Consider the following 25,907-nt stretch of genomic DNA (forward strand, 5'->3'; position numbering starts at 1 on the left):
CGTACCTGGGGACCTTGTGGTTGTGACGTGATGCCATGAGATCTATGTCTGGTAGACCCCATTTGTTCACTAAGAGTTGAAACACTCCTGGGTGGAGAAACCCCTCTCCGGCATCTATGTTCTGATGACTTAGGAAATCTGCTTCCCAAATCAGTCACCATGCTGTGAACTTACTTCAGGAGTTGTGAAGTAAATGCTATATTGTCACAAGCCGCCGCTGCGCCTTGTCTGACAATGGTGCTTCGGGTGGTTTTCTCAGCCTGATGCTAGGAGACAAGAGCGCCGGGCTGCTGCTCCACAAGGTCTTCCTACCTGACTGTTTTGTCTCCGCCTCCCTGCGCTGACTGGATCTCTTTTACCCCTGCTGGTTCTCTGCTCTGAGACCGTCTATAGTGTTTGTTTGTGGCTTCTAGTTCCAGTGAGAAGTTCATCCTCCTGTGTGTTCCAGCTCTCCATGTTCAGCGTATGTGTACTCCCTGCAAGTTACATCTAAGAAGTGGCTGCGGCTTCCCAGCGTATGTGTGATTTACCTGCAAGTCACATCAGAGTAGTGCCTGCCACACCTCAGCGTCTGTGTACTCCCTGCAAGTTACATCTAAGCAGTGGCTGCAGCTTCCTAGCATATGTGTGATATACCTGCAAGTCACATCAGAGTAGTGCCTGCCACACCTCAGCGTCTGTGTACTCCCTGCAAGTTACATCTAAGCAGTGGCTGCAGCTTCCTAGCATATGTGTGATATACCTGCAAGTCACATCAGAACAGTGCCTGCCACACCTCAGCATCTGTGTATCTCCTGCAAGTACATTATAGCAGTGTTAGCTGCACTTCAGTTCTGTGTGAACTATTTGTTTATTCATTCCAGCAGACTCAGCAGCTTCTCTGTGTCTGTGTGGCCAATCAGCTAAATAACACCCAGCTGTCTGCACTGCAATTCAGTGTTTATGTGCACTATCTGCTATTTACAACTCCTCAGTTTCAGTTGCAATTCGTTGTCTGTACATACAAGCAAGCAATAAACATTTATAGCAGTTTCTGCTATACCTTAGTGCATACCAGCTCTCAAGGCTGCAACTAGCCAAGTGCATACCAGCTCTCAAGGCTGCATCTATGCCAAGTATCAGTCCTCAAGGCTGCAACCTGCAAAGTATTTATCAGTCCTCAAGGCCACATTTCAGTTACGAGCCATCTTATCCTCACAACTCCTTGTCAATCGATTCGTTATCAATTGACTATTCAAGTATCTTTTATCAATCGACTCTTAATCAATGGACTCACCTAAGCTTCATAATCAATCAACTCACTATACTATATTGAGTTTCATATTCCTGGTAATGGTTCCACTGTGAATCTTCTCAGAAATTCATAACATATATATATCTTTGGAGATCCCTCCAGGTTTTATTTTTTTCAATGCAAGACGAATTGATGATCTTTACTGTTCAGGTTATACTGCATTTTATTTTATCTTTATTAATAGCAGAACTATGGACTGAGGGCCTGATTCAACATGAAACGCAGTTGCTAATACACACACAATTGGCCAATTGTTGCGTATTTCCCATGCATATGCATATCAGGATCGCAGCGGCTACGCAGATCCATCGCAGAGTGACTGACAGGAAATACCATTTGTGGGTGGCAACGGGGGGGGGAACACAAGCGTGCCACTGCGATGCCTTAGGCAGCCTGAGTACTAAGCAATTTCTGAGTAGGGTCAGAGCTTGTGCAAGTGTGCGTGAGGCTGCGATGGTACTCGATTGTACTGATGGTTTAACAGTCTTGCTAAATATTACGGATGTGTGTAAGGTAAGGTGGGCGTCCCTATGTTATGCTGCGGCAGCATAACAATTGCGATGGATTACCATACTATCGCAGTGAGACTGTGTGTGTAATCGCTATTGCAAACGCAGTTGCGATCGGTAGTGAATCAGGCCCAAAGTTTGTCCCTTTAGAGAGCGTTACACCTGGTCTAATAATTGTGGCAGCAGAATAAAGCACATTACTTGGACAATATAAACTAAATTCCGACATGGTCCCATGATACATTATAGTGTATACTGCATCCAAAACAACACCAACATGATCTTTTTTTGTAAAATAATTATGTTCTTTACATATTAGGCAAAAAAAACTAATAATTAATCTACAACTGAAAAACAGTCCAACCTATAACATTTACTAAAATGAACAGTAGCAAGAAAGTAAATAAATCATCGCGCTCGTGCTGAGAGTGCACCAATGCTGCCCTTCAGCCTAACCCATACTCTCATCACCGATAACTGTTATTACCATGCACCAATGCTGCCCTTCAGCCTAACCCATACTCTCATCACCGATAACTGTTATTACCATGCACCAATGCTGCCCTTCAGCCTAACCCATACTCTCATCACCGATAACTGTTATTACCATGCACCAATGCTGCCCTTCAGCCTGTCCCATACTCTCATCACCGATAACTGTTATTACCATGCACCAATGCTGCCCTTCAGCCCAACCCATACTCTTATCACCGATAACTGTTATTACCATGCACCAATGCTGCCCTTCAGCCTGTCCCATACTCTCATCACCGATAACTGTTATTACCATGCACCAATGCTGCCCTTCAGCCTGTCCCATACTCTTATCACCGATAACTGTTATTACCATGCACCAATGCTGCCCTTCAGCCTGTCCCATACTCTTATCACCGATAACTGTTATTACCATGCACCATGCTGCCCTTCAGCCAGTCCCATACTCTCATCACCGATAACTGTTATTACCATGCACCAATGCTGCCCTTCAGCCCAACCCATACTCTTATCACCGATAACTGTTATTACCATGCACCAATGCTGCCCTTCAGCCTGTCCCATACTCTCATCACCGATAACTGTTATTACCATGCACCAATGCTGCCCTTCAGCCTGACCCATACTCTTATCACCGATAACTGTTATTACCATGCACCAATGCTGCCCTTCAGCCTAACCCATACTCTCATCACCGATAACTGTTATTACCATGCACCAATGCTGCCCTTCAGCCTGTCCCATACTCTCATCACCGATAACTGTTATTACCATGCACCAATGCTGCCCTTCAGCCTAACCCATACTCTCATCACCGATAACTGTTATTACCATGCACCAATGCTGCCCTTCAGCCTGTCCCATACTCTCATCACCGATAACTGTTATTACCATGCACCAATGCTGCCCTTCAGCCCAACCCATACTCTTATCACCGATAACTGTTATTACCATGCACCAATGCTGCCCTTCAGCCTGTCCCATACTCTCATCACCGATAACTGTTATTACCATGCAGCAATGCTGCCCTTCAGCCTGTCCCATACTCTTATCACCGATAACTGTTATTACCATGCACCAATGCTGCCCTTCAGCCTGTCCCATACTCTTATCACCGATAACTGTTATTACCATGCACCATGCTGCCCTTCAGCCAGTCCCATACTCTCATCACCGATAACTGTTATTACCATGCACCAATGCTGCCCTTCAGCCTGTCCCATACTCTTATCACTGATAACTGTTATTACCATGCACCAATGCTGCCCTTCAGCCTGTCCCATACTCTCATCACCGATAACTGTTATTACCATGCATCAATGCTGCCCTTCAGCCTGTCCCATACTCTTACCACCGATAACTGTTATTACCATGCACCAATGCTGCCCTTCAGCCTGTCCCATACTCTTACCACCGATAACTGTTATTACCATGCATCAATGCTGCCCTTCAGCCTGACCCATACTCTTATCACCGATAACTGTTATTACCATGCACCAATGCTGCCCTTCAGCCTGTCCCATACTCTTATCACCGATAACTGTTATTACCATGCACCAATGCTGCCCTTCAGCCTGTACCATACTCTTAGCACCGATAACTGTTATTACCATGCACCAATGCTGCCCTTCAGCCCGACCCATACTCTTATCACCGATAACTGTTATTACCATGCACCAATGCTGCCCTTCAGCCTGACCCATACTCTTATCACCGATAACTGTTATTACCATGCACCAATGCTGCCCTTCAGCCTGACCCATACTCTTATCACCGATAACTGTTATTACCATGCACCTAGTGCTGAGTGACAGCAGCAAGAGGAGGGCCCTTGCTATTCATGCTGTCACTGCTGCCCTGACGGAGAGATGCCCGGTGCTGAGCCCCGTCTGTATGTGCAGCATTCAGCAGCACCGACAGCTCTCCCGGTGCCAACACACCCAGATCTGATCTCTCCCATATGGTCTGCGGGAGCCCCTGTACCCAGTAGTCCGGCTCCTTGCACCTCTTTCCCTTCTCCAGCTCTGCCACCGGCTCCCGGCTCACCTGCACCACTGTGATTTTAGACCTAAATCCACCCAATGCATTACTCCCTGCTGACAGGAGGTTCCGGAACGCTGTTCCTAATTACGCCATTTTTCAAAAGAGCTTCAGGAGCGGCGTTCCGGTGCGTTCTGCCTGAAAGATAGCCCTATTACATATACTGTAGCAGAACATCACAGCCAGCAATACATTACTCAGGTATCTGTAATGTATATAGAACATTGCATGTGCATACACAATAATACCATCTTGACTGTTTACTTACTTGTAATTGTTCAGGTTGCTCAGGTGACTTTTCTAAAAAAAAAAATAGGAATTGACACAATTAACACATTTCTCAAGAAAGCAGATTGCAGAACAAGGCAGAGTTTATTTGGCAGTTACCCATCTGCGAATTTATGTATATGCCGCTACACAGCTCTGGTGTACAGCTCTGGTGCATATGAATGTGCAAGGACTAAGATGCCCACTTTCAGCATCCTTAGATGCTGTTATACTGCCTGGTGCGTCTACGGATACCACCAATGAAAGTTGCACCAACACTATGGCAGGTGCAGATTTATGTCTGAGTATGGCCTCCAAAGTGAACGATGCAGCGTCTGTGTGTGAAAACACTTCAGCACACACCCATAAGGCGGGCCATCTCTGTGCATCTGCTCAGCCACCTCCCAGTCACACCCAATCGCAACAGCGCCTCTGTGTGTACACTCTGTGTAATGCATGCGCCATTGGAGTTTTTAGGGTTTTCACACACATGCAGTAACTAAAAAAATCTCTGAATCAGGTTCAAAATGATTGCCCATTTTATTAGGTAGATCTAACTAAAAGTTAATTTTCACTCAACAGTGCTGCAGAGAGATGCTAGACTGTGTTGTCTTCAATGTGTCCCTTGTGGTTGCCTAATTTCACAGGATTGAGATCTAGGTGTAAATTTACTAAACTTCGAGTCTGATCAAGCTTTTTTTTTTAAACTCGATTAGCATCGCCGAAACTTGGGTGATTTGAGGCTCCTGGAACTCACAAATTTACTAAGAAGTGAGTTTAGCTGAGTGTCAGTTTTCCAATGTTGAAACAGATCGAGATTTCTCCCCCGGGTAGCAAGTTTAGATGAGATTACTCCCCCGAGTAGCAAGTTTAGATGAGATTACTCCCCCGAGTAGCAAGTTTAGATGAGATTACTCCCCCGAGTAGCAAGTTTAGATGAGATTACTCCCCCGAGTAGCAAGTTTAGATGAGATTACTCCCCCGAGTAGCAAGTTTAGATGAGATTACTCTTCAGAGTAGCAAGTTTATATTAGATTATTTACCCGAGATTGCGGTGTTTTATCTCTGCCAAACTCTCCCAAACAAGCAACCTGCACATATCAGTGAGATATGTGAAGCCTGCTTGTGCATTGTACCTGTAAAAAAAAGGGGTTAAATATAAAAAAAAAAATGACGTAGGGTCCCCCCCAAAAGATATAACTAGCCCCAGACTGCTCAGCCATTCCTGGTTCCTATAATTACAGGGGGAAAAATGTGTTGAGCGGTCCGGGGCTGGTTGTGTCTTTTGGTGGGGGACCCTACGTCATTTTTTTTTTTTTAACATTAACCAATACAATAGTGATTCAAGGCAGAAACATACACAAATCACAATGATCTGGGTATATTTCTGCCAAACTCGCAGCTCAGGAGGTGGTCTATTTGAACTTCTAATCAGCTGCGCGTTTCCTACAATTACACCCGAGATTGTAATCTCATTTCTTAGTAAATTACCGAGTTGTATCTTTTTCATGAAAAGTACTCCAAAGTTTGGCCGATGGTGAGTTTTATCATGTTTACAATCTCACCGAGTTTTTAGAGAAAAGAGAGAAATCTCTCCCAAATTCACCCGAGTTTATCTTTAGTAAATTTGCGAGATGAAAACATACCTAAACTCACCCGATATTGCAATCTCGACCAAACTCGATTCTTAGTAAATTTACCCCTTAGTGACTGGAAAAGTCACAGTATTATGTTAAATACACCGTTGTCTTATTTGTGGCCATTCCAGGGCTTCCACAGCCTCATAGATTGTAGCATTATCTTGCTGAAAAAGAAGATTTGATAGGAACGAGACCCAATCACCAGGAGTTAGGAAGTGTCGGAGAATTCAAGTACTGTAAGGAGAAAAATGCTGCCCACCCTCCCAGAAAACTGGGACGGCTCCTGTAATTTCAACCTCTGACCCACTTCAACAATCCATACATAAAGAAATGCCCCGTGGCTGCCCTACTCATGGCATACTTTTGGCCCCTGCAGATGCCTCCTGCAAATCCATGTGCTCCCACATAAAACAGGGAATCATTTTACAATTGTAGGTTCATCAGGTCACAATTATTGCTATGGTTTCAAACTTTTGCAGCTTGTATCTGAACTAGGTTTATTAGTGGTTCCTCTACAGTGTGAAGTGAATCTACCTGGGCTTATTAAGTTGGCAACAACTGATTAAAACTTACATGATAGAAAGTGGCAGCAAATGCACATTTTAAAAATATTTAACAAGCACAAGATTTAATTAGATGAGATTAAAATGTCTGCTACTGTATATACATATTTTGAAGCATTTACATTAGCAATCCACAATGAGCTACCATGAATAAACGCTTACCTTTATCAGTGTTCTCAGAGTCATCAGAAGTGGCCATATTCAAAATATCATTATCAGAATCTCTTGTCGAAATCCAATTTCTGCAAAAAGGAATTCATATTTCATTGTTGGTACATGACATGTCTCATCTCCTCCCTCATTCCCACCTCCATCCTCTGTCCCGTCTCCCCCCTCTTTCCCATCTCCATCCCCGCTTCACCCTCTGTACCTGCCTTCATCCCACCTCCATCCCCGCTCTGCCTCTACCAGGCTTCAGTCCCTACTTCACCTCCGCCCTCTCTTCCACCTCCATCCCCGCTCCATATGTGCCACCTCTTCTGTCGCTGTCCTAAGCTTCACTGGCTGGAGAAGACAGAGGTAAATAATTGGATAAGTTAATAAGGAAGGTGGATGAGCGGCCTAGCCAAGCTGCCTCAGGTCTCTATTCAGTATCACTTAATTTCTACAAAAGCAGGTCAAAATTAACATATTCATCTGCTTTTGTAGAAATTAAGTTATTGGGCCATTCATCAAAAAGGTAATGCAGGAGATATCACAAGTATCTCCTGCTTACCTTCCTCTCCTGAAATGGCTAGGTGTCTCCATACACTAGTATGGGGACAGAAATTCATCAAGTTCCGAATATACAATATTTTGACTACGGGAGCATTCGCTATCTTCAGATGGCATTTGCTCCTGCTCGTAGCAGTCCGGGTTGCAAAGAGGGATCCTTATGGATCCCTCCGCCCCTGTCCGGCTCCTTACGCCAGAAGGAGCCCGATAATTACTGTAACATAATGAATAAAGCCCTCAGAGGGGTTAGGTGGTCATATGGTTTCACAAAGTATTTCTGAAAAATGCCTCCTGGAATGGCCCCCATCTTACCACTACCTCTGTAGACTGGTGCTAATAAAAGGAGTAACCAAATGTTTCCAGATGTTATTGTAACAAAGTATTAACATCTTTATGGCTGCATGTACGTAAATAGGCAAGAAAAATGTATATTAAAAGTAAAAACCTGAATCAAAGACACGTTGATGAAAATGAAAATACTAACTACTCACCTATTTGCATTTACCGCTTTGATTTTTACTATACATACAGAATACTTATATATTATATCTATTTCATTAATTTATTTATTGGATATTTGATCTTGGATTTATATATGTATCACTAATTTGTAGTATACACTGATATTGGACATCCTTTTATAAAATATTGACATTTTGTTTAATAGAAGTGTAATAATCTGTGATATTATTACTGTACACTGGGCTTGATTCAGCAAGGATCGCTATAGTGCTTACGCACGCAATCGACCGATTGTTGCGTTCTGCACATGCGTGAACCCTCTACTGCGATTGGGACTGCGATCGCAGTGACTACGCAGACCCATCGCAGAGTGATTGTCAGCGAAACGCAGGCGTGCCAGTTGGTTTGAACACTGTTGCAGGGGCATGCATAAATTAGCCACTGCGATGCCATACACTGCGTGCGATGAGTTTAGCAATTTCTGAGTAAGGTCAGACCTTGTGCAATTGTGCGTGAGGCTGCGATTGTACTCAATGTTACCGATGGTTTTGCAGACTTGCTAAGTATTACGGATGTGTGTAAGGTGAAGGGGGCATCCTTATGTTAGACTGCGTATGGCATTGCGACTGCAATCATTAGCATATCTTCACAGTTAAACTGCATTCATAATCGCTATTGCAATCATAATAGCGTTCTTTGCTGAATCAGGCCCATTATCCTCTTCCTACAAGTTAATAAATAAAACACATTTATATCACATATTTTTAACATTAACCCACATTTCTCATGGGCACTCCCCTGTGGTTGGACCGTATCTCTCTATCAGTCACCTAAGCCAATGGGTCCCAAACTCAGTCCTCAAGGCACCTAACAGTCCAGGTTTTAAGAATTTTCATAATTGAGCAGAGGTGACTTAATTAGTACCTCAGTAAATTTGATTTAACCATCTGTGCTCAAGCATGGATATCCTTAAAATCTGGACTGTTAGGGTGCCTTGAGGACAGAGTTTGGTAACCACTGACCTAAGCAATACTCTCAGTGTCTGTATATAAAAAGAGTATTTATTTTTCCCTGCGCTGGAAGCAGGGGTAACATCCTTTTATAAAAAATGGGGCACATATCTTGAATCACTCGACTCCCCTACACAAGCTTAGATTTTGAAGGTGTTTGAGACTACCTCATGGTATTTACACAGACAGTTATCTTGAATGAAACGGAAATTCTAATGTATAGTATTTCCTTTTGACCAATTGTAAACCTGGATGTCCCTATATATAGTATGTATGCTCAGGGGACATGCTCTGTACCTCTGTACATCACCCTGATATTGACCACACAGAGCGGTAACTAGACTTTTTGGTGCCCTGTGCCAGAAAGAGCATTGGTGCCCCCTAATTTTTCAAAGGGACATAGGGGGTCATTCAGACCCGGTCTTTAGCGCCGATGCGCTCGGACCGGGTCGATGGCCCCCCCACAGAGCATGCGCACGACGGCGTCGGCGCCGTCGTGCGCATGCGTGAGACCCCCTACGACAAACAGCGCCGGTCGTAGCGGGTCTCGATCCAAAGGGGGCGAGCTGTCGATGTTGATTGACAGCTTGCCCTGTTTGGAAGGCGGGCCAGGGGGGTGGCAGCCCAAACGGAGGTGTTCCTATGGGAACGCCTGCCGTTTGGGGGAGGCCCCACTGACATCACTCAGACAGAGCCAGAAGCTCTCCGGGGATTACGACAAGTGAGACCCTACCCTAGGGTCTCGTCGTAAGCCCCGATGGTCGCGATGGTCTCTGACCATCGCGACCATCACCCGAGCGGTCGTTAGAGCTGTGGGTGTTAACCCACAGCCTAACGACCGCAACAGAGGCGGGCGGTCAGGATGCAAGTGGCCGCCCAGTTTCTGAGCGACCGCTTGCATCCTCCGACCGCCTCTGAATGAGGCCCATAATGCACCCAAAAAAGGGGAATGACCTCATGGGGAAGGGCCAGTGAAGAGATAGGGGAGGCCAGGAGATGCTGGGGATAAAATAAAGAGGAAGCTACAAGTGAGAATGATAATAAACAGAAATTTGACAGGCCCAAACAGCGCCCCCTGCCCTGTGGTGCCCTGTGCGATGGCACCGGCCGCACTACCCTAGCTAGCCTACGGCCCTGGGACCACATATTCTCTCTTCATTGATTCTACAGCAACGCTGCCTTTCTCTCTTTCTGTCTTTCTTTCTTCCTCCACCTCCCCTCCTTTTTACTAATATTTGTATTTTTTGCTGCTATTTTTGTGTTTTGATCCAGATATCCATATGTATTGTTTTACTTTTTATGGGATATTATAATATTGTTCATGGGGTATTTTTGCAGTGTTATACAATTGTTATTCGAACTGGGATTATATTTCTACTTCACTAATGTATGTTTAGCGGCTGAATCTACACACCAGTTTGTTTTTCCATGTTACCTTTATATAACTATTGCATATTGTGATTTACTGTTATTGATATCTGCCTGTAACATTTTCTATTTTTTCTGTCACTTGATTTTTGAAAATCCAAAATAAACAGATTTAAAAAAAAAAAAAAAGAGTAGTTATTACTTTCTGGTTGTTAGAACAGTACAACTCACCGAGCTGATGCAGATGTCCCTGGCATTTCCTAAACATAAACACATTGATAGTTACTATTACTACAAGACAAGAAGATCACAGTAGTAACATAAGCCAACAAGGAACATGCAGGTATAAGCACCGACTATGGCTATGTTGTGTACAGCTCTCTATTATCTACTACTAATATAAGATATTTGCACTGATCGGTTTAGTGGGGCCAGACAAATGTTTGCAATAGGATAATATTAGTATTATCTGTATTAGTTAATGTGTCCCTAGATGTGACTATGTTTGAGTGATCTATTTGCTAATCTACAGAAGAACTCTAGTCACCAGATTGTGTGACATGGTGGCACAGTGTTAGGCATTGCTGCATCCCAGTGCAGGGGCTTTGGGTTCAAATCTGGCAAGGGCGCTATCCATGTGGAGTTTGTATGACCTCCCCGTGTTTGCGCGGGTTTTATCCCGATGCTGTTTTTCTCCCTAAAATATGCTGATAGGTAAATAAGCTTTTGATTGAATTGGTCACATCTACAGAAATGTACATTATCATACCTCTTCTCTATAGAGTGGGCTATTTAATATAACTATCCCATCTGTGTACTAACCGATTGAGAGAATAATTAGTTAAAAACTATTTGTAGCTTTAGATCTAATGAGAATCTCACTGGCATTGCTCCAGCACCCACAAATCACGAGCTATTACATTTGGACCCAGATCTGATATAGAATATTATAAAATAACAGTTAACTATCTAAGTGGGGGGTGTATGTCCTCCAAAACGTTGTTTCCCAGCACTGGGGGGGGGGAGGGGCAGGTAAATTTGCTTCTGATTAATGGGGGTGTGTGTAATTGCCCTTATTAGGAAATTAGAGTAGAAGTTCTAATGGAGCAGAAACTCATGTGAATTAACTATACAACTCCATAATTCTATAGTATATTTCATGCCTCGCTGACATGCCTTCCAAAATAGCCACCTCCACAGAACTGTACATTATCATAGATTTCCTCTATATCAGGCCTGGTCAACCTGTGGCTCTCCAGCTGTTGTGAAACTACAAGTCCCAGCATACCTTGCTACAGTTTTAGTATTCCCTAATAGCAAAACTGTAGCAGGGCATGCGGGGACTTGTAGTTTCACAACAGCTGGAGAGCCACAGGTTGGCCAGGCCGGAATCGGTATGGAATCCCGGCTGCCGCATGGCCGGCAGTTCGATTCCCGGCAGCGGCAGCCCGACAGATCAGCAGAGCCCTGCAGCAGAAGCCCGAGAGCGCTGGAAATCCCGATCGTCCTTAAGATAAGTATAAACTAACCTAACCTAACCCCCTAACCCTCCTTAGGGGTGCCTAACCCTAACCTCCCCCCCAAGTGCCTAACCCTAATCCCCCCTCTAAGTGCCTAACCCTAACCCCCCCCTTCCCCGCTGCCACTCGCAGCACCCGGCATCCCTTCGATCGGGATGCCGGGCGCCTGTCTCCCGGCATCAGGGAAAATGACAGTCATCTAGATATAGACGCCCGGCATTTCACCCTTGCCGGGATATGACAGTCGGGAAGCCGGCTGCCGGTATTAAGGCAGCCGGTTTCCCAATTGTATACTGCTAGGCCTGCTCTATATAGTGGAACACCTAGAAATAAGTATCCTATCTCCTGCAAAATAGAGAATCACTCCATCAGTTACTGGCACACATTAGGCATTCAGGGAAACAGAATTGTTGCATATTTTGTATTGCAAAAATATGTATTATTTAAAAAATAAAGGCCTTGTGCAATATACAAACATTTGCTGCACCCACATGAAGTGTGACTGTGAAGCTGTTCCTATCATTTTAGGCTGGAGTCACCGGGAAGAACATGTGTGTAAATGGTCTCACTGCTCTGGTATCACTGGTGTTTACGGTGAATTATCTGCAAAATACTGACCACTGTATATTCTCTACTTTGTGTAACAGAACAGTCTGTGTGGTCACCATCTGACTCTCCCCTCCTTCTGTCCTCCTGCACGACTCCTGCAAACAATATGAAATAAGAATAATGTCATATATAACATTCTAGGGGCTGATTCTGTCAGATAGATCTCTGTGCATAGTAGCAAACAGGGAGGCTTTGCATGCGCAGATGCACAGTATCTCTGTACTATTATAAGTTGGATGGAACTCGGTTGTACCTGCTTATCCGTGCAATTGGGCATTTCAGGGCAGCAATAATGTGAGCACATGGGACCGCCCTGAGTTTTGGGAGTGTCATGGAAGTGCTTTGTGCATATGGGGAAGTGAAGCCTGTTTCTGACGTGTGTCATGCACCTAGCGTGGGGCTGGTGCAAGGGCAGATACTGATGATGACAGTTGTGGCAGCTGGAGTAACATCAATGGGCGGCACAAGTTTCTGCTCGCAGATGCACACACTCCAGCATTAGCATAAGGTAGTAAAATATGGATTCTGTGGCTGCCACACAGCTACAGCCACTTTGTGTGCAACTCAGAATCAACCCTATAGTGACCATTTTATACAACCCAGGAAGAAGTTACACAGTTGGTTAATTAGCTTTTTTTTCTATATGACCGAACAGTCACATCTAACTGCGGAACACCCAGACACAACTGTAAAATACTCAGACACAAGCTTGGTCTGTGAGAGCACTACAATTGCAACAAATTTGTTACTTCCCATTTGATACATTTGTAGCAATCATATATTCACCTGTGAACATTGACTATTCTCACACAAAAGTGGTGATTGAACAGCATTGAATGTAAAGCCTATTTAGTAATTGATTTCTATTCCATATGATTATTAATGGGTTAATTGTTGTTTCTAAAACATGCTGCTATATTGATTGTGTTTTTATCTGCATTTTATAAATTTTTATGTTATTTAGATGTTTATGTGATTAAACTAATTTTTTGAATTACAGACAAGCCTCCTGTGTCCAAAATAGAAAGCAAACATTGATTTATTAATTATTATTTTTTATTAAATGGGATTATTTTGTATCTACTAGCGCAGTTAATCAAGATTTTTGAAGCTTTTTGAATAAACTTTTTTTTTTGCCGACATGTACCATCGCATGGCATGCAAACACCCGCATAGGACAGAAAATAGCATCCACCCATGTATGTGCATACTGGGCCTGTGATTCTATATTTTGGCTTTTTTTAACGACCTATAAGTAGTGTCATTATTTTACACCTTTAGCTTTTGTTGGTGATACAACTGAAAATTGCATAAGAAAACTGAAATGTACATCTGTGAAATACGGGGGACATCTCACCAGTGCCATAAGGCTCTTGTCTGTTCTTTTTCTTCCTGTAACAGAAAACATTAATACTGTGTAATGCCCCACAAGATTACAAAGCTTACATACTAATTACATCATTAAAAACAAACACTTGACGTTATACAAGATTTTTAAAATGGAACTCAAAGAAGGTAAATGTAGATAAGAGTAATAGTCACAAATAAGATTCCTGTGTATTGTTTATACATAGACATAATACTTAAAAAAAAAAAGGTTTGGTTTGTGAGGGAAACTAATAAAATAATTGTCATCTACTTTTCACCAATATCAATTAATAACATAAAACATAAATATTTATTCATACTGGGAGGGACTTTGAGTTCACATAAGTTTGTGTGGGCTCTTGATCTCATTCAGAGCCGCTCGTAAGCAGCCGCTCGTTCGTTCCGAGCGATGTTCGCACATCTGTGCATGCGTATGGGTATTAGTACGCATGCGCGAACCAGTCAGTGCGGTCAGAAATCGTGTGCTCGCTAAATAGCGGATGCCTGCTATTTTGAGTGACAGGATGAGGCGTTTGTGGGTGGTAACAGGGGAAGGTGCTTGAAAATGGGGAGTGGAGATCCGAACGCAGGCATGCCTAAAAGTCAAAACGGGCGTTTTAAGGGTGTGCATAATTAACAAAGCAGCGTCATCAACCACGTCAGTTGGGTGTCTTTTAGCCAGAACTGCTCGCAAGATTGCGGTAGGAAAAACCAACCACAAGAATAGCGAGCAGTTCATACGCTGTTCGATGTACTCGATTAATCTAATAAATAGCGGACATGACGTATGATGCGAGCGGCCAGGGGGCATTTTTACCAAAAAACGTCCGCATGTTTTGTTCGCACGTTCAGACCTAGAGGCGTCAACAGACCGCCAAGAGCAAACGGTTAATTTAAATAGCCACCCCCTTTTTCTGAATGAGCGAGCGCAAATAGCGTCCGGCTCTGAATCAGACCCTCAGTGTGGTTAAAGGCTCAAGCCTAAAGCTGGGTACACACTATACAATTATCAGGCCAATCAGCCAATAATTGTATGATCGGCCAGATAACTGCATAGTGTGTATGCAGGAGCGTTATGCTGGGTACACACTTACACAACACCATCCGAGTGACCGATTTGTAAGCTGTACACACTTGTTAATTGGCTGCTCCATATGTCTGGCCTGACATCACAAAAGGGCGGCCATTTTAATTTGTGATGTCAGTGTTGGTGGTCCCTGCAGCCAGTGTACGGGGCGGTCAGCAGGTCGCTCATACACTCAGCTAGACTTACTGATATATCTACAAGGTATATCTGCGTCGGCTGTGCTGCAGGGCAGACCTGATATGTCTGTGAACAACGCTGTTCACAGACATATCGGGTGTACACCAGCCGATGTACTCGTGATATATCGTTCATCGATCACACGAACATTATATATCGACAAGTGTGTACCCAGCCTTAGCCAATATACGTCTTCAAACGCTCCTGCAAACGGTTGGATCTAGAGTTTACATCATATGTGCTGCGTACACGATCCGACCAATCCTGTTCAAGAGATCAAAGGAAAGTACACACTAAGCAAGACATTTTTCCCCCTATTTTCCAATACCAGTCCAGGCGTAGAGGTCCAGGGCTGGTTATGTATTTGGGGGGGAAGGGCCCAAGTTTTTAGCAGCGTCTCAGCTGCCGGATGGCTTTTAGCAGCCACTGGTGTGTTATTCTGACTGTTGACATTTTGTACCTGTGTCTACATTTTTTGACTGTCGACATTTATTTATTAATTGTCGTCCTTTTGACTGAGTCTAGATGTTAAATGTCGACCTTATGTACATGGCTACCTTTTAGTTGTCAACATTTTGACCATGGTGACACTTTGTCTGTCAAAATTTTGTTGTCAACATTTTGATTGTCTAAGTTTTGACCGTCTAAATTTTCATTACATCCGAATTGCTGGATGAAGCATCTAGGGATTTGGAGGACAAAATCTCCATAGATTTGACATAATTTGCGTGCCATTAGATGTCACCACAAAATTCACATTCTATTACATTCCTCCTGTCATTTACCTAACCTTGCTGGATTTCTAGGGGGAACTGTATTAGCCTAAGAGAGGCAGGGTTTGCCTTTTAAATTATTGCCACTTTAACCACGATTCACCAGGATTGTACCAATGTCTGCCTCCAGCAGGCTATTACGTTTCCCCCGTAATTCGGAGTTGGAAACCCTGAAGACACTGAGAAGAAGTGGGAGGGTGCAGACTATTCTGCCTGACTGATGTGTTCTGTTTTATTAGGTAAATTAATTTATAGGATATTACAAATTGTTCGATCTAAAGATGAACACAAGTGAAAATCTTTAAAGTTTTTTGAACCAGAGGTTACAGTGCTCCTGTAAGTGAACAGGGAAAATGAACAGAACCTTATAATCATATAACCTTGAGTTACAGGAAAGAAAATCTTTATTTTGTGGAATTGTTGAAATCTGAAAATTACCTTACTGAGTTGGTCATTTCAGGTCTCCTCCTCTTTTTCTTAAACAAAAAATACAAATCAAGTAGATTTTTTTGTTAAAAGATTAAATTACTGAACAAATAATGAAAAAAATAATATTTTGTTATGAATAACTGCACCATATTGCTGCATGTGAGCTACTTCAGGGCCGGCTCTAGGGGTGTTCAACCGGTGCGGTCGAACAGGGGCACCACCCATAGAGGGCGCACCTCTCCCCAACATCCCGATTTCAGTGGGACATTACTGTCCCGCTGTTCCACCCGTGAGCCGAAGTGGCCTGCGGGTGGTCAAATCGGGAGATTGGGGACCCCCACCGCCGCAGCTGTGCGGCGGTACCGGACCCCCGGAGTGTGAATGGATGCTGCCCGCATGTGCGCGGCATCCATTCACTGACAGGAGAGGGCTGGGGGAAGCCCAACTAGTGACGGAAGGCTGGGCTTTACCCCCAGCCTGACGTTATTTGGAGGCGTGCCATGTGGGCACACATCCAAATAATGTCACTTAGAAGGCATGGCCTATGGAAATTAGGCCACGCCACCAATTTGGAAGCCACGAGCGAATGCAGGGTGCAGTGTACCTGGCCGGCACAGGGTGCTCAGACCCCTGGAGCCGGCCCTGAGCTACTTAAACCAGATTACTACGAATTTCCCTGTAGAATAATGTAAATTAGATATAGCTATTTTATTACATATTCTTAGTTTTAGCTTTTTTTTAATTTCACACATTGGCCCCCAAAAATCTGAATGCCTCCCCCCTTACCCCCAGGATCTGCCCCTAACTGAGGGGTGCCTGGCGACCCCTGCGTAGCATTCAGCACCACAATTGCATTTTTTTTTGGGGGGGGGGGCAGGAGGAAGCTAGAGGAAAGGGGAAAGGGAAGCCAAGTAGCTGCCTGGGTGCTAGGCTTGGACACAACATGAATAGAAACGGCCCGTGAGACGCCCCTAAAACAGCATACTACAGGGGGCCGAATCTGAATTTCAGAAAGTTGGGAGGTGTGTTATTACTGATGGAAAATCTTTTTCAAAACAGGTAATAAATAAAAGAATGAATATCTCTGACCTCATTGGAATAATACATTTCTCCTACCTGACTTCTTCTATGTGCAGATTGGTCATCTGTAAGGAAGAAAAACATATTCAATGTTGCAAACAAATAGTTAAATAAAGCACTAATGTTAATCTGTACCTTTATATTAACTTGAGTTAGAGAAAGAAAGGACACCGTATGATAACACAGATATATGAACTTTATTCTATGGGAGAAATGTGATAGCATGCCTGATGGCGAGATGCAGGCCACAACGCAATACCGGCAAGATTGCCCAATTTTTTAAAGCATCACTGATTCAAAAGGTAAAACCAACATGATTTTGCCTTATAAATGCTTGCCGCTTTAACATCGGGCAGACTCCTTGGAATCTCGCAGGCTATTACATTTCCCCCTATGTCTGTTATAGCGGCATAACCGAGGCACAAATGTATTTCAGTTTACTTTTTATTTCAAAATGACAACATACTATATCCAGATATATATGTGGCTCGCACACAAATAATTTTTTTTTTTCAAAATAGTGATTTAATTTAAATTTTTCGTTTTATATAAGGTAATGAATGGGAAAAGGAGAGGGACAAAGGGGTACGCTCCCCGTGAAAAGGAAAACAAAGCTTTGAATGATAAACAACAAACCAACAGGGTCTGGATCAGTAAAGCTAGGATAAAGCTAGGATAAAGCTAGGATAAAGCTAGGATAAAGCTAGGATAAAGTTAGGATAAAGCTAGGATAAAGCTAGAATAAAGCTAGGATAAAGCTAGGATAAAGTTAGGATAAAGCTAGGATAAAGCTAGGATAAAGCTAGGATAAAGCTAGCATAAAGCTAGGATAAAGCTAGGATACTGCTAGGATACTGCTAGGATAAAGCTAGGATACTGCTAGGATAAAGCTTGGATACTGCTAGGATAAAGCTAGGATAAAGCTAGGATAAAGCTAGGATAAAGCTAGGATAAAGCTAGGATAAAGTTAGGATAAAGCTAGGATAAAGCTAGGATAAAGCTAGGATAAAGTTAGGATAAAGCTAGGATAAAGCTAGGATAAAGCTAGCATAAAGCTAGGATAAAGCTAGGATACTGCTAGGATAAAGCTAGGATAAAGCTTGGATAAAGCTTGGATACTGCTAGGATAAAGCTAGGATAAAGCTAGGATACTGCTAGGATAATGCTAGGATAAAGCTAGGATACTGCTGAGATGTCAGCACCCAGTGACTACATTCATGAATAAATTTAATAATTTGCTCTTCTAAAAAGGTGAATTGTCTGCTGAATAAAGGGCAAACCCAGGGTCCCATACTGACCTACATCTGTTTCCTTTGTTATGTAGCTGTTGAATCATTTAGACTACACCCTAATTTTAAACATAGTGGGCGGGATGCAGCAACAGTAGAAATGCGGTCAAACCCCCAAAATGCGGGTTTGATCACATTTCTCATATGCACCAAGCCCCGGAATGTGATGCACTCCGGGGCTTGGTTGCGATGGGTAACGCCATCTTCCTGATTGGTGTTACCCTATAGAAGCCTATAGAGTGCTGAGAGAGGGAGCCAATCAGATCCCTCCCAGCACCCCCGTGGAGCATGCGCAGAAGGCCGCCAGAGGGGCTTCTGGGTCATAGATCCGGAAGTCCCTCCATCGCAAAGGAGAGAACATGCATACCAACGTTACCAACGCCGGTATGCATGCGAAGAGTGGCGGGATGCATCGCATCCCGAATGTGATGTGTCATGCATCCCGCCCAGTAAGAGGTGCTACCATGCTGAGACTTGTAGTGCCATGCAGAAAATGCAGATGCATACTCTAAGCACTAGGAATACTGATAATCAAAAGATTTATAATAAACTCTACAATTTTTATAGAGTATAAATAAGGTTTCTGAGCACGTTTGGCCAAAAATGCATGCCCACCTACCACGTCATGGTGACCTCATCAGGTGGGTCCCTAACATCCCTAATACTGACACATTATGGGCCTCATTTACTAACGAGTTTTATCACCAAAATGAGTGATAAATGTCACTGTGTATGATAAATGGTGCTCCAGCCAATCAGCTCCCAACTGTCAACTGTTAGAAAAATGACAGTTGGGAGCTGATTGGCTGGAGCACCATTTATCATACACAGTGACATTAATCACTCGTTTTGGTGATAAAACTCGTTAGTAAATGGGGGCCTATATAAGTTTATCTAGAACTTACCTATAATAGAGGCCATTTCAATCTGTAGTTTAAAATGCAATAAACTTTTATAATTATTATAAATGTTATGATCATCAGTATTCTTAGGGGTATATTTACTAAAGTGAGGGTTTTTAGAAGTTGAGATGTTGCCCATAGCAACCAATCAGATTCTACTTAACATTTAACTAGCACCTTCTAGAAGATAATAACTAAAATCTAATTGGGCAACATCTCTACTTCTACAAACTCTCACTTTAGTAAATTTACCCCTTAAGCAGCCCATACACGGGGTGATTTTACACACCATATCCATGATTTCGATCGATCGCAACAATCAATTATGCATATCATGTGTGTTTTGGCATGTTGTACGACGGCGATGCGCGTCCCCGCTTTCGTACATCGCTATCGTACATCTCAGATAAGATCCATAAGATCTGCGATCCATCATACTGTTAAATAGGTAAACGAAGCATCTTGTAAGATGCATCGTTTACCATTCACAACAGCATGCGATGCATCGGGCTGAATTTGAAAACGTACCGAGGTGTCGTACGTTTTGAAATCACACCGTATATGGGCCGCTTTAGTGCTTGGGGTGTGCACCTGCATTTTCTTCCTTCTGTATTAGAGGTCTATTACAATAATTAGGTGCTTTCAAAAGACGAAGAACTTGCTAAAGGGCTGGTGCAAAATACTGTATGCATTAATGATGATGACAGGCACTGTTTATTACTTGCTTCTCATTGTACTTCATCCATTATTATCTCCAGTATCAGGTGTGTCAGTCTCTATTGTTCTAAAACTGACTGGAGTGGAGCTAGTTTCAGACCTGTTTGTCAGCAATCCTGTCCTACCTATAATACTATAAGTAAATGTTAAAGCTATACAACCGTAAATAATGAAAATGTTGTTTTTTCTTCTTAAATACTGTACTCCCCAAATATGAGCCTTGATATGTCTTAAAGCTACCGGCATCTATTAAAAACAAGAGATGAGCTGTTTGGTTTTGCTAAAAACTGAACACAGCCAAACTTTGCGGTTCTCAGTTGAACCAAGTCCCAGTTTGGATCACTTTTAAGGTTCCGAGTAGTCCCGACTGAGGCCTCTCAGATCTCGGATTTAAAAAACAGATCTTGCGTATTTTGGATTGCATGCAAGTCCCTCCCTTGTGATTTCAGCTGCAATTTCACACAGGAGAGTGTATGGAGTTGATGTGGGCTGTAGTTCGTGCTGCAATACTAACATACTAGTCACCATTAGAGAGAGTTGTAGGTAGATGAGGTGGGTGGGAAGCATGTAAAAGACTGCAGGCATATTTGTCACTGTGTATGTTTGTTAGACACTAGCTGGCACCTGTAATCCAGTGCACACAGGCTCTTGGGTATGTTTGTCAGACACTAGCTGGCACCTGTAATCCAGTGCACACAGGCTCTTGGGTATGTTTGTCAGACACTAGCTGGCACCTGTAATCCAGTGCACACAGGCTCTTGTGTATGTTTGTCAGACACTAGCTGGCACCTGTAATCCAGTGCACACAGACTCTTGGGTATGTTTGTTAGACACTAACTGGCACCTGTAATCCAGTGCACACAGGCTCTTGGGTATGTTTGTCAGACACTAGCTGGCACCTGTAATCCAGTGCACACAGGCTCTTGGGTATGTTTGTTAGACACTAACTGGCACCTGTAATCCAGTGCACACAGGCTCTTGGGTATGTTTGTCAGACACTAGCTGGCACCTGTAATCCAGTGCACACAGGCTCTTGTGTATGTTTGTTAGACACTAGCTGGCACCTGTAATCCAGTGCACACAGGCTCTTGGGTATGTTTGTTAGACACTAGCTGGCACCTGTAATCCAGTGCACACAGGCTCTTGGGTATGTTTGTCAGACACTAGCTGGCACCTGTAATCCAGTGCACACAGGCTCTTGTGTATGTTTGTTAGACACTAGCTGGCACCTGTAATTCAGTGCACACAGACTCTTATGTATGTTTGTTAGACACTAGCTGGCACCTGTAATCCAGTGCACACAGGCTCTTGTGTATGTTTGTTAGACACTAGCTGGCACCTGTAATTCAGTGCACACAGACTCTTGTGTATGTTTGTTAGACACTAGCTGGCACCTGTAATCCAGTGCACACAGGCTCTTGGGTATGTTTGTCAGACACTAGCTGGCACCTGTAATCCAGTGCACACAGGCTCTTGTGTATGTTTGTTAGACACTAACTGGCACCTGTAATCCAGTGCACACAGGCTCTTGGGTATGTTTGTCAGACACTAGCTGGCACCTGTAATCCAGTGCACACAGGCTCTTGGGTATGTTTGTCAGACACTAGCTGGCACCTGTAATCCAGTGCACACAGGCTCTTGTGTATGTTTGTTAGACACTAACTGGCACCTGTAATCCAGTGCACACAGGCTCTTGGGTATGTTTGTTAGACACTAGCTGGCACCTGTAATCCAGTGCACACAGGCTCTTGTGTATGTTTGTTAGACACTAACTGGCACCTGTAATCCAGTGCACACAGGCTCTTGGGTATGTTTGTTAGACACTAGCTGGCACCTGTAATCCAGTGCACACAGGCTCTTGGGTATGTTTGTTAGAAGTGAACGTGAAGTGAGCAATGCTTACTTACAATTGTTTTTCATTGATGTCTATATTGTTTTAAATTGCCATGTGTTTCTGTCGCTGCTCTGTCGCTTAGTTTAGCCAGTGAGCTCGCTGCAGCCTTTGGCCATTATTGGCGAAAGCAATATTGTGAGCAGTGAGGTGGTAAAAATTCACTAAAAATAACTGCAAATTAATCTTATTGATGTTAATAATACTGTAGGAACAAAAAACAGGCCCAAATGACATGATTTTAGCTGTTTTTATACATTTTAAAGAGGTCCAAAACCGAACCAAAACACTCAAGGGTGGTTTTGCCAAAACACAACTTCGATTTAGAACAAAAACATGGGGGTCCGTGGGGATCCCGAATTGCATTTTAAAAAAAACGTGGGCACTGGCGCATGCAGGGGGGGTTTCCAGTGGAAAATGCAGGATTTCTAGAGGGGGGTTTCCAAATGCTTGATTTTAGAGCAAGTGTGGCCAGTCCGTGAAGAGGATATAGTTAGCACTTATCCAGTTTTAATATGCATCATACAAAGTATATTGTGTTGCATAATTCCACCATATACAGGATCAGTGATCACAGTAAGCCATTAGATGCGGCAGTAGGGCCATCCTGTCTGAGCGGAATGTTTTTTTTTCAGATGTGGGCATCATTCCAGAGCATTGGAGCAAGTCTGGGAGTCTGGGGGAGCAGTAGAAGAACCTAGCACTGCCCTGGACATATATGTATAGTCTCCTTATGTACTGGATAGTGTATTATTATACAGTATTAATAATTAACCCTATTGATGGTCTATAGCAGGGCACCCCTAACAGTGCATTTTTTCCACATCTCCTAGTTGGTGCACAGGTATATTTATTACTGGCTGACACATTTAAAAAGATCCACAGGTGGCATCTGAGTACCGAACCAAAAGTCCCCCCCAACCCCCCCAAGCCCCCCCCCCCGATCAACCAATTTTTTCTTTCAGAGACAGACTAGTCTCCGTCTCTGCAGAATCAGCTTGCCACCCTCGGAGCTGCCCAGCAACTGCCTGTTCAACTGTCAGCGCTCTTAGTTAGGTGGCTTTCATACCACCTGAAGATGAAGTGTTTGGAGAGAGTGAGACCCAGCGTCCGGCGCGCGTGACATCATGACGTTATGCTTCGTCACTGATACAGAGAGCAGAGGACGGAGCCGCAGGTTTTCACTGAGGACGCTGGAGCTACAAGCATCATGTAAGTGTGGGGTTGGGGCAGGCTGGCTATTGGGCTGGGGCTGGCTGTCTGGGGCAGGGTCTGTCTGGCTGGGGAGGCTATCTGGTGCATGGTCTGTCTGGTTGGGGCTGGTTGGCTATTTTGTCAGTACCGGGCCCCACCATTTTTGATATGGCACCACTGGTGATCACAGCTCTCCCAGAGGGTGTGTGTATATATATATATATATATATATATATATAATCTCTTTGGAAAAGCGGCACTCTTCAATCAGGTTTGTATCAATAACAAAAAAAGCATGGATACTCTGGAGTGCTGGTTGAATCCTTTTTCAGGAAACTTAAGAGGATCTTTTTATATATATATATCATTTTTAAAAAACATTTTACACTTTTTTTTTTTTTTTTTACAGATACAACACAATCAGCCTTCACATATCTGCAGGATGCTTGCTCGGGAGAGTTTGGCAGAGAGAAAACACTGCAATCTCGGGTGAGTAATCTCCTTCAAAACTTGCTAGCCAGGGGAGATATCTCGATCTGCTTCACCATCAGAAAACTCACGCTCAGCTAAACTCATTTATTAGTAAATTTGTGAGTTTCAGGAGCCTCAAATCACCAGAGTTTAAAAAAAAACTCGATCAGACTCGAATCTTAGTAAATGTACCCCCTGGAATCTTGCAATAGCAATGACAGCTGCAAACAGGGGGCCTGATTCAGACCCGCTCACAAGCGCTATGCGCTCACAAGTGGGTCGATGTTTAGCCACTGCGCATGCGCACGCCGGAGCCGACGTGCACATGCGCGATAGCTGGCTAGTGACAGGCGCTCCGTCGCTCCGGGTCTCGCACCAAAAGGGGGCAGCTGTCGATGTTAATTGACAGCTGGCCCAGTTTTGGAGGCGGGCCAAGGGGGTGGCTGGCCTAACGGAGGCGTTACCGAAGGAACCCCTTCCGTTTGGGGGTGGCCCCATTAACATCACGAGTGATGTCAGTGGGTGAGCTTCCGGCTCTAATAGAGCCGAAAGCTCACTGGGGCTTGCGGGAACGAGACCCTACCACAAGGGTCTCATCACAAGCCCCGATGGTCGCGATGGCTTCGACCATTGCGACCATCACCTGGCTGCTCACAGCTATGCGTGCGGCCAGGAGGCTGCACAAAAATATTTTAAAAAACGCCCCTGATTCTGAGCGAGCGCTCTTTCAGAGCGTCCAGCTCTGAATCAGGCCCAGAATCCAGAAACAAATAGCAGGATGATAATGTGGTACATGTCGAAGTAAACAGAATCCAGAAACAAATAGCAGATCTGATAAATGGCAGAGCTCCTTTCACTTGGCAGAAACTGTACCTTGCAGGAATAAAACAGGCACTGGGATCCGAAAGAATCCAACTTTCCTCAGAACAGGGAAATGCAGAAACCAAACATGAATGACTGCTGGGCTCATATAGACTAAAAAGCCAGCTGTCAAGTATAGTTCATGTTAGTAATTGAGTAATTATTACCAGGGTGTCCGGGTAGGCAGGGGAGGCAGAGGCCCTGATTCAGAGCCGGACACTCTGACAGAGCCCTCGCTCTGAATCAGGGCCGTCCTTCTTGATTTTTAGAGCGGCCTCCTAGTGGCTCGTATAGCTGTGGGTGACCACCCACAGCTATAGCGTGCGGCCAAGAAGATGGTCGGGATGGTCAAGACCATCGCGACCATCGGGCTTGCGACGAGACCCTGGTGGTAGGGTCTCGTTGCCGCAAGCCCTAGAGTGCTTTCGGCTCAAACAGAGCCGAAAGCACTCCCACTAACATCACTTGTGATGTCAGTGGGGCCAGCCCCAGACGGTAGGCGTTCCCATGGCAACGCCTCCGTCTGGGCAGCCACGCCCCCGGCGCGCCCTCCAAAGGGTGCGTGCTGTCACTCAACATCGACAGCACGCCCCCTTTGGTACAAGACCAGGAGCGGTTTGCCCGTCGCTATCCGGGTCTCGCGCATGCACACGACGGAGCTGCCTCCGTCATGCGCATGCGCACTGGGCCACCATCAACCCGCTTGCGAGCGCTCGCGAGCGGGTCTGAATCAGGCCCAGAGTCTCCCCTGTCATACTCCCTGTCAGACTGCAGACTTTTGACTATAAAAATGATTAGAATAATACAAAGAAGATATTTATAACTTATAAATATCTTTTTAGTATTACTCTGATCGTTTTTATAGGCAAAACTCACCAAAATTGCAGCACTTCCTGGAAATATAGGGATAGATGAGGCAGTAAGACCTCAGCCTCCCCTCTGATAGCTCAGACACTGCCTGGAGGTGGGGGCTGGGACACGAGGCAGCCAGTAAAACACAGAGAAAAAGAGCTAATGGAGGCATGCATCACTGTAAGGGGGCACGCTTTGAGCTATGATGGACACCTCTGACAATCAGGTGACCAGTCCAGGAAGTACCCAGGCATCGGAGCTCAGCAGCAACACAAAGGAAACACACAAAGGAGAAAACAGGAGGCGGGTCCTCTGCTAGGGGGAG

The 25,907-nt window shown here is 44.2% G+C and overlaps 1 protein-coding gene across 3 annotated transcripts in view; it reads right to left on the reverse strand.

Annotated features, from left to right (window-relative positions):
• PHF11 (PHD finger protein 11) overlaps nucleotides 1–25,907 on the reverse strand; it is a 119,452-nt gene that overhangs the window by 45,397 nt on the left and 48,148 nt on the right. For all 3 annotated transcript variants that reach the window (XM_088469105.1, XM_088469103.1, XM_088469104.1), the window contains 7 exons: nucleotides 17,442–17,470; nucleotides 16,335–16,372; nucleotides 13,849–13,883; nucleotides 12,501–12,586; nucleotides 10,594–10,622; nucleotides 6,971–7,050; nucleotides 4,607–4,638 (listed from right to left, as the gene is read on the reverse strand). In XM_088469105.1, coding sequence (XP_088325231.1) covers nucleotides 4,607–4,638; nucleotides 6,971–7,050; nucleotides 10,594–10,622; nucleotides 12,501–12,586; nucleotides 13,849–13,883; nucleotides 16,335–16,372; nucleotides 17,442–17,470 — 329 coding nt within the window. The remainder of the gene's footprint in view (nucleotides 1–4,606; nucleotides 4,639–6,970; nucleotides 7,051–10,593; nucleotides 10,623–12,500; nucleotides 12,587–13,848; nucleotides 13,884–16,334; nucleotides 16,373–17,441; nucleotides 17,471–25,907) is intronic.

This window comes from Taudactylus pleione, unplaced genomic scaffold (assembly GCF_031769625.1).
Source record: "Taudactylus pleione unplaced genomic scaffold, aTauple2 ptg000089l, whole genome shotgun sequence".
NCBI classification, from domain to species: Eukaryota; Metazoa; Chordata; class Amphibia; order Anura; family Myobatrachidae; genus Taudactylus; species Taudactylus pleione.